The sequence below is a fragment of the Monopterus albus genome, unplaced genomic scaffold (assembly GCF_001952655.1).
Source record: "Monopterus albus unplaced genomic scaffold, M_albus_1.0 scaffold47.1, whole genome shotgun sequence".
Taxonomy (NCBI): domain Eukaryota; kingdom Metazoa; phylum Chordata; class Actinopteri; order Synbranchiformes; family Synbranchidae; genus Monopterus; species Monopterus albus.
Genome location: NW_018127927.1, coordinates 665,384 through 672,839, shown reverse-complemented (window position 1 = coordinate 672,839; position 7,456 = coordinate 665,384). Strand labels below are relative to the sequence as shown.

General features: G+C 41.1%; 1 protein-coding gene across 4 annotated transcripts in view; it reads left to right on the top strand.

Moving 5' to 3' along the window:
• abr (ABR activator of RhoGEF and GTPase) overlaps window positions 1-7,456 on the top strand; it is a 141,467-nt gene that overhangs the window by 79,573 nt on the left and 54,438 nt on the right. For 3 of the 4 annotated variants that reach the window (XM_020600481.1, XM_020600483.1, XM_020600484.1), the window contains one exon: window positions 1,387-1,447. In XM_020600481.1, coding sequence (XP_020456137.1) covers window positions 1,387-1,447 — 61 coding nt within the window. Of the gene's footprint in view, window positions 1-1,386; window positions 1,448-1,695; window positions 1,779-7,456 lie in introns of those variants that run through there. The other variant, XM_020600485.1, reaches the window with a different exon arrangement.

Here is a 7,456-nt window from a genome sequence, read left to right as displayed (position 1 = left end):
TCCCAAACGTCTTCCATTTAAGGATTATGGAGGCCACTGTGCTCTTAGGAACCTTAAGTGCAGCAGAATTTTTTTTTGTAACCTTGGCCAGATCTGTGCCTTGCCACAATTCTGTCTGTGAGCTCTTCAGGCAGTTCCTTTGACCTCATGATTCTCATTTGCTCTGACATGCAGTGTGAGCTGTAGGGTCTTATATAGACAGGTGTGTGGCTTTTCTAATCACGTCCAATCAGTATAATCAAACACAGCTGGACTCAAATGAAGGTGTAGAACCATCTCAGGGATGATCAGAAGAAATGGACAGCACCTAAGTTAAATATATGAGTGTCACAGCAAAGGGTCTGAATACTTATGACCATGTGATATTTCAGTTTTTCTTTTTAATAAACCTGGGCATAGTTAGATTCAGTGTACATGTAAATGAGCATACCCTGAAATATAAAGCAAAGTAAAAAGGCAAACAAAATTACAATTATTGTAGCGACTAAAACCACACTGGGGTCTCAGGTTACCTGTAATTATAGGCTTTGCCAAGTTAGTGTTTAAATTGAGCATAGTCTTCTTTCACTTCTACGTAATCCATCCATCCATTATCTATGCCGCTTATTCCTGAATAGGGTCGCATGGGGGCTGGAGCCTATCCCAGCTGACACTGGGCAGGGTGAGATGTGGGGTACACCCTGGACAGGTCACCAGTCTATCACAGCGCTGACATGTAGACGAACAACCACTCACACACACTCACTCCAGCCTAATCTGCATGTCTTTGGACTGTGGAAAGAAGCTGGAGTGCCCAGAGAAAACAGGCACAGAGAGAAAATGCAAACTCCACATGCATACTCTGGCATGGGCTGGGCTTGAGCCTGGAACCTTCTTGCTGTGCCGCCCACTTCTGTGTAATAAGCCCTGTATTTCCCTGGTGTTTTTTGTATCACTCAGTGTACTTGTCCACTATATATTAGCACTGTTGAACTTTCACGAACTGCTAGCATGTACAATTACATCAATGTAAACTTGTAATATACCTCTATCAATAGATTGATTTTTTTTTTTTATGTCTGTTTTTTTTTTTTAACCAGTTGTAACACTAATCCAGGTACAATGTATAGCAGAGTTTTAGAGGTTTTGCTCAGTCCTTTATTAATATCATGGGTCTTCCTGTCAAACTCTCAACCACACTCTTGCAAGTTGGTGGTTGTAAACACAATATACTAATAGGTAAATGTGAAAGTTACATCATTAAGCCTCCTTCAACCGTCTCAGTTGGCAGTGACCCTGTACTTCTTCATTAGCTCTGTCAGCTTCAGCCAGGCAAGCACAGAGCACTGTTTTGTGTGTGTATGTGTGTATTAATTAATCAAATTAATCATTCCTCTCTTCCTTCAGAACCTTAAAGTAAAAGGTCCCAAAGACTCGAAAGACTGTCTCACAACTGTGTCATTGGAGGGTAAGTGTGTGTGTGATTGTCTGTGTGTGGACATGCTTCTGTTTCTCTGTGTATGTACACCTGTCTAGGCTGACTTGGCGCTTTAAGACTCCAGTCCTGCCCCTTCATACTTGTCTATGCAGTGGTAGGCTTTGAGACACAAAGTGGTGTGTGTCAGAGCACACATACACACACGCTCTCTCACTTTCCTTCTCTTACTCTCTCTCTCTCTCTCTCTCTTTCTCTTTGTCCAACTCTGCCTGAGAAAAGAGGCAGTGAGCTGGAGAGCAGAGTGAGGAGAGGGATATGGAGGTGCTTCTGATCCTCAGACTGTGTTGTAACTGCACATACGGTAACGACTGCATGATATTAGGTGCCGCCATTTGATTTAGGCAACTTGGACTATTGTTTTTCTTTTTTCCTTTCATTTTTCTGTGAGCCAAGAGTTCTGCGTGTTTAATACAGTGGAAGATTTGCTGTCAGATTTAAGCTGTCAGATGTTGATTAGGGATACTGGCATATCTGATTGATGATTGATACTCATAACGTACAAGTCTGTTTGAAAATGATTTCTGACCCTAGAAGGAATTAGCCTTTTTCTGTATGTTGATGTGCTGTAGTCCATGTAATCAGAGTGATTCAAATTTCTTTTATGTGGATGCTAAGAGATGCTGCTCTGGAATATTCTGTCCACCTGGGCTGACAGATTTCATAAAGAATGCACAGCAGGACAGCATCATCTGTCTGTGCGGGGCTATTTAAAAGCGAGCCACGTTTAGTCTGTATAAGGACTGTTAGCCTCAGGCAGGCTGCTCCTCATAGAGAATACTTGACACCAGAGGATTGGAACAACTTTGTTGCTCAGCTACCATCTTGCAAACTTAAGCAGTTTCACGGATTTGCTCCACTAAACCAGGGTATAGACTTTGTACTGCAAGGAAAACGGCTGACTGAGTTTTGCTTATTCAGTGATAAGCAAACATGATCAAATGATGTGGATTTGTCTCGCTGATAGACAGAGGGTGAGTGTTCATATGCGTGTCAATCATCAGCAGCATGTATCTGTGAAGTGTCTGTTAATTTATGCATCGTAAATGAGTAAAACTGCAAACATCCTGGTTGTTTTAAGTCCTTTCCTTTTTCATCTCTGTGCCTCAGCCTACATCGGATTGTTCTAGACGCCTGATTCCTTTCCTTTAGCATAAGTTATCGTGGTAGTTAAGTGGCATGAGACTAGTTTCATATTCCCTCCACAATCATTGTTTCTCAGCACCGTGAGCATTAGCTTTGATTACTAGTTGTATTGCAGTTCCTTAATTGCCTGGCAAATCAGTCAAGGGATTTCTTTACCTCAGCTCTATAACTATCACTCCTTTCTAGTCCCCCCTCTTTTATTATGCTTTCTACTTTTTTTACACACACCTTTGCTCCCTATACTCATCCTTTCATCCTTCTTGCTTTTGAACTGATTTAACTGGACCCCAGCCAAATACACTGTGTGCTTCTGTGTATTTTCTTCATTGAAATAAGTCAAGGATGTTCACATATAATAAAGCCTGCTGTTTGTCTTCCTGACACTTTATAATGACTTTATAATGACAAATCGTAACACAAGTACTAAATCAAACAAGCATTTGACATCCTACGTTGTACATCCTTAATCTTTATATGCCCTCTTTCTTTATTTTCACTCCTGTTGGTCACATCCTGTCCTCCACTGCTCACTCCTAAAGCATGGAGCCAGAAACCATTGTATTGGTATTGCAGAAATATTTTTATATTCGCATTTTGACTCTAATCCTTATCCTGTCTGTTTTTGTAATAATGACATGAGTATTCTGATTATTCATATCTCTGCATTTATAACTAGCATTGTGTATGGAAGGAAAAAACATTAGGTAATGGAAAAAATGGGAAGAGGGAAAGAAAAAAGCAAGGTTTCTGATGACTGAGCTGTCTGTAGGTCAGAGCAGTTAAGATAGCAGGTCTCTGTTTCTGTTGGTTTAGATTTGTCTCAATGACTGTTAGATTGATTGTTATGAAAGTTTGGACAGATGGTTGTCAGAAGATGAATTTAGTTTAGTGTGGTTATCACTTTTCCATATGGCACCAACATCAAATCAGAGTTTGTGAACAAAGTTTATGTGAACACATACCTGCAAAACTAATGATATTTACACCAGCCTAAGCTGTATTTTGTGTTTAATGCTAATTAGCAAATGCTAGAATGCTAAACTGAGATGGTGAACCTGCCACTGTTGTAATTATGAGAATGTTGACATGCTGTTGTTAACACTTAGCTCAAAATTCGGCCTCATGGAGCTGCTAGCGTGGTGGAAAACTCTTGTTTCCAAGTAGAACTAAGGAGTCATTGCAGCAGTTTTTTTGGCACTCTTGTCATTCTGCAGCTCACTGTGCATCTTCTGTGAATCTGTTTGCTTCCATAGTTCTACTGTTATGAAGAGCACAATGTGTCTTCCATGCAGTGAAGAGCTTCTGTGAAAGGAGTGAAAACTATGGCTGTGAGGACAAGTTAGAATTTTTTTAGACCAGTTCAGCAGCCTCCCCGCTCCAAATGTGTTATCACCAGTATAGCTGCTGAATGTTTCTCTTCATAGAGGCTAATGCACAGCCTTTTGTGTTTTCAACCAGTTTAACAAAGATTTAAAACAACATGAAATCTTTTGAAAATCATTAATGAAATTAAAAAATTTTAATCTACAGTACGTCGACCTCATCATCAGTGAGCCTTGAGCGTCCATTACCCTGTCACTGTTTCACTGTTTGCCCTTAGACCACTGCAGACCAGGAACACCCAACAAGGCCTGCAGTCTGGGAGGTGTTCTGACCCAGTCAGCCGTTCACAGTTTGGCCCTTGTCAAAGTCACTCAGATCCTTATGTTTTTCCTGCTTCCAATACATCAACTGAACATTCACTTGCTGCCCAATATACCCCACACACTGACAGGTGCCATTGTAAAGATACAGTATGATCAATGTGATTCACTTCACCTGTCAGTGCCCATAATGTTTTGACTAACTTACTCAAAACTGAAATACTTACATGTACCATGATACCATTTGGTACTTACCAAGGTAGCCTAAGTCAGACTTCCCCAAACCTACATGCATGCATAATTAGATGTGTTCACAGCCTCTGCAGTCAGTGGAGGTCTTGTAGCAGATCCTCCAGGATGTAGTTCACTGAGTCAGGACTGGTGATGGAGGCTGCATTACAACTGCATCAGCAGTGCCCTCTAGAAGATTCTCTTTGGTCCCAAAGAGTAGCTGACTGTATATCTATGAGTGTAAAGTTTAATATGACATGCTCTATCAGCACATCTGCACATTCTCTGTAGGTCTCAGCTTTCACTCTTGATGCATGAGGTGAGAAGAAAGGAGAATGAGCACTACAGAGTGAGGTTGCAAGGAGAATAAAGACAAGAGATATATGTCTGTATTACTGAACAGTCAAAGGGAGCAATGCTCAGTTTAAACAGTTAAGCATAATGTTCAGAGAAGGGTAGCTGTCTCTATCTGGGAGCAGAGCACTGAGAGTCTGGGATGACCTGCCCTGCATGCAGACGGCACACTACTTCTCTCTGTTTCAGCTGGTCAGTTTTTCTTCCTTTCAATTTAAATATCAGTTGCAATTTTCACTTTAATAAAAAGAAATTGCTTGATTGCACATATTAGCAGCTTTACCAGTTTTTATGCCCTTGTGCATTGTGTTTGTTTTTATTGCATACCTTTTTTGCACACATATGCAGGGCAATACTTTTATATAGTTTTTTTTACAGTGCTTTGTGACACCAGTGGCATTATTACTTTGAGACCTTGAGACCTTTTTGGCATTTCGTTACACAACTGCTCGACCCAGTTCCTCTCCTCTCCTCTCCTCTCCTCTCCTCTCCTCTCCTCCTCTTCCCTTCCCTTCTCTGTGTCTTTGCTTCTTATTTGTCTCTCTCCAGGGGTTTTCACATCTGCCAACTTGCCTGCTGCCTGTCTCCCTCTGTCATTTTTTTTCACATCTTCTCTCAATCTTTCCCTCTGTCCTGTCTGTGGGAGTTTCTCACCTAGAGTTGCCATGCATGTCAGACCTGCTGTTCACACTACCTCAGCAGCAAAGCCAGCCAAGTGCGGTGGTGCAGATTTAAACTGTGACTTTGAGACAGGAATGGTGGCATGTGAACACGTGTCTGTCTTAATGCACTTCTTTTAAATTAATTCAGCCATCTTTGCTGTTTTTGTTGGTACACTACATGTGGTTTAGAGAGACTCTTAAAAGTCCTGTGTCCAGGCAGGCTGTTACTTAGCAGCAGCCTAAACGTGTGGTGGAAGGAAACTGTGTAGAGAACAATAGGAGGCTGCAGCAATAACCCCAGAGAAAGACAGCATATTAGCCCTTCCACCTTCCTTGGGCAAAAATGTCCATTTTTGTCTTTTTTATAATTTGGCGATCTATTTGATCACTGTTACAGCTTGTGGCATGAAATTTGGCAAGAAAGTTTCTTTTTAGTAATATTTTTGAAATCCAGTGTCATTTATACTCCTTTTATGCATTTTGTATGCTCCTAACACCCTTGTGGCCAAAAATGTACATGCACAAAAATTAACAAATCACCACACATCAATATTTTGTTTTTGCTTTTTTCATAAATGTCTTTTAAGACTTTTACTTCAGGATTTTATTACCCTTTAAATTAACTAACTAGCTTCCGGTGCCGACAGCGATGGCGGCTGTGGTTACTCGCGCTCTCATGTGTTTGTTGTTTTCTTTGTTTTCTTGGTCTTTTGTAACTCATCCCGGATTACGTTTACCAGAGAACAACTGTTAAATATCAGACAACTCACACCAAACTACCTTCCTCCGATTTTTGTGAACGAAGAATGCTGTATGGACATTCTGATTGGAGATGCAGCAGCGATATACGGGGCCTGAAAAAAATGTCGGTGACGCAGAAAACGTGCTGGCCCCTTGGTGAGGTCGTAGTTTGATTCATTTCTTAGCCTTAAATCACAAGTTTGTCTTAATCCTAAAATTAATACACCCCATCCACTTCATTCATCTCACTACAAAGGTCTTGCTCTCCAGGTCTGCTGTAAAAACGTCAGAATTATTAAAAAAACAAAAACGTTAATAAGTAAAAGGTGCCTGAAACAACTATTGAAGAGAATCATATTTCTGTGTCAAGTCATCAGAAAGCAGGCAAGTACAGGGGCAGGAACGGCATAAGTAACTGGCAGAATTGGAGTCCCCAGCATGTAGAACACAGAGTAATCTGACCATCTAACATAGTGCTCTTGGAAATAACAGGTTTAAATAGTGTAAGAGCTGACAAGGAATCTGGAACAGGTGTGTGAGTGGGTGGGGAAAGTCATGTGACAGGTAATAGAGGGCACCTCAGAAGGTATCTGGTGGCTGCATGGAGATTGGCAGAAGACAATGACCAAAATAAAAAGGGCTTTCCAAAAGCAGAAGCTGGTATTACTAATGCAAAATGCTACATTGAAAGACATCAATGTGTTATCAAGGTATAATGTTCTGATCATTTCAACAGGTATCATTAGCTGTAATAAGGAAAGTGTGCAATGTTTGGATTGAACTCTGTTGATCAAAAATGTTACATTTACTAAAGCAACATCATCAGGGCTCATTTTTCCATTACAATCACACTGTTCTGTGTATGAAAATCTGATTCAGTGACATACACACACACAGAGAGATGAAGCATGGTTATGGTATGCACACATTTTATAGATATGGAAGAAGACTCAAGCAGCTTCGTCGCGCCAAAGAGGAGGCCAGGCAAGGAACACACTGACAAGGGAGATCAGAGCAGCAAAGAGGAGCTATTCTGAAAAGCTGAAAGCTCAGGTTTCAGCCAACGACTCCTCGTCGGTGTGGGGGAGCCTGAAAACCATCACTGGCTATAGAAAACCATCCCCCTCTGCTGTGGAGGACTCTCAGCTAGCAGACAACCTGAATGTGTTATACTGCAGGTTTGACAATCAACACTCCCCCCTCAC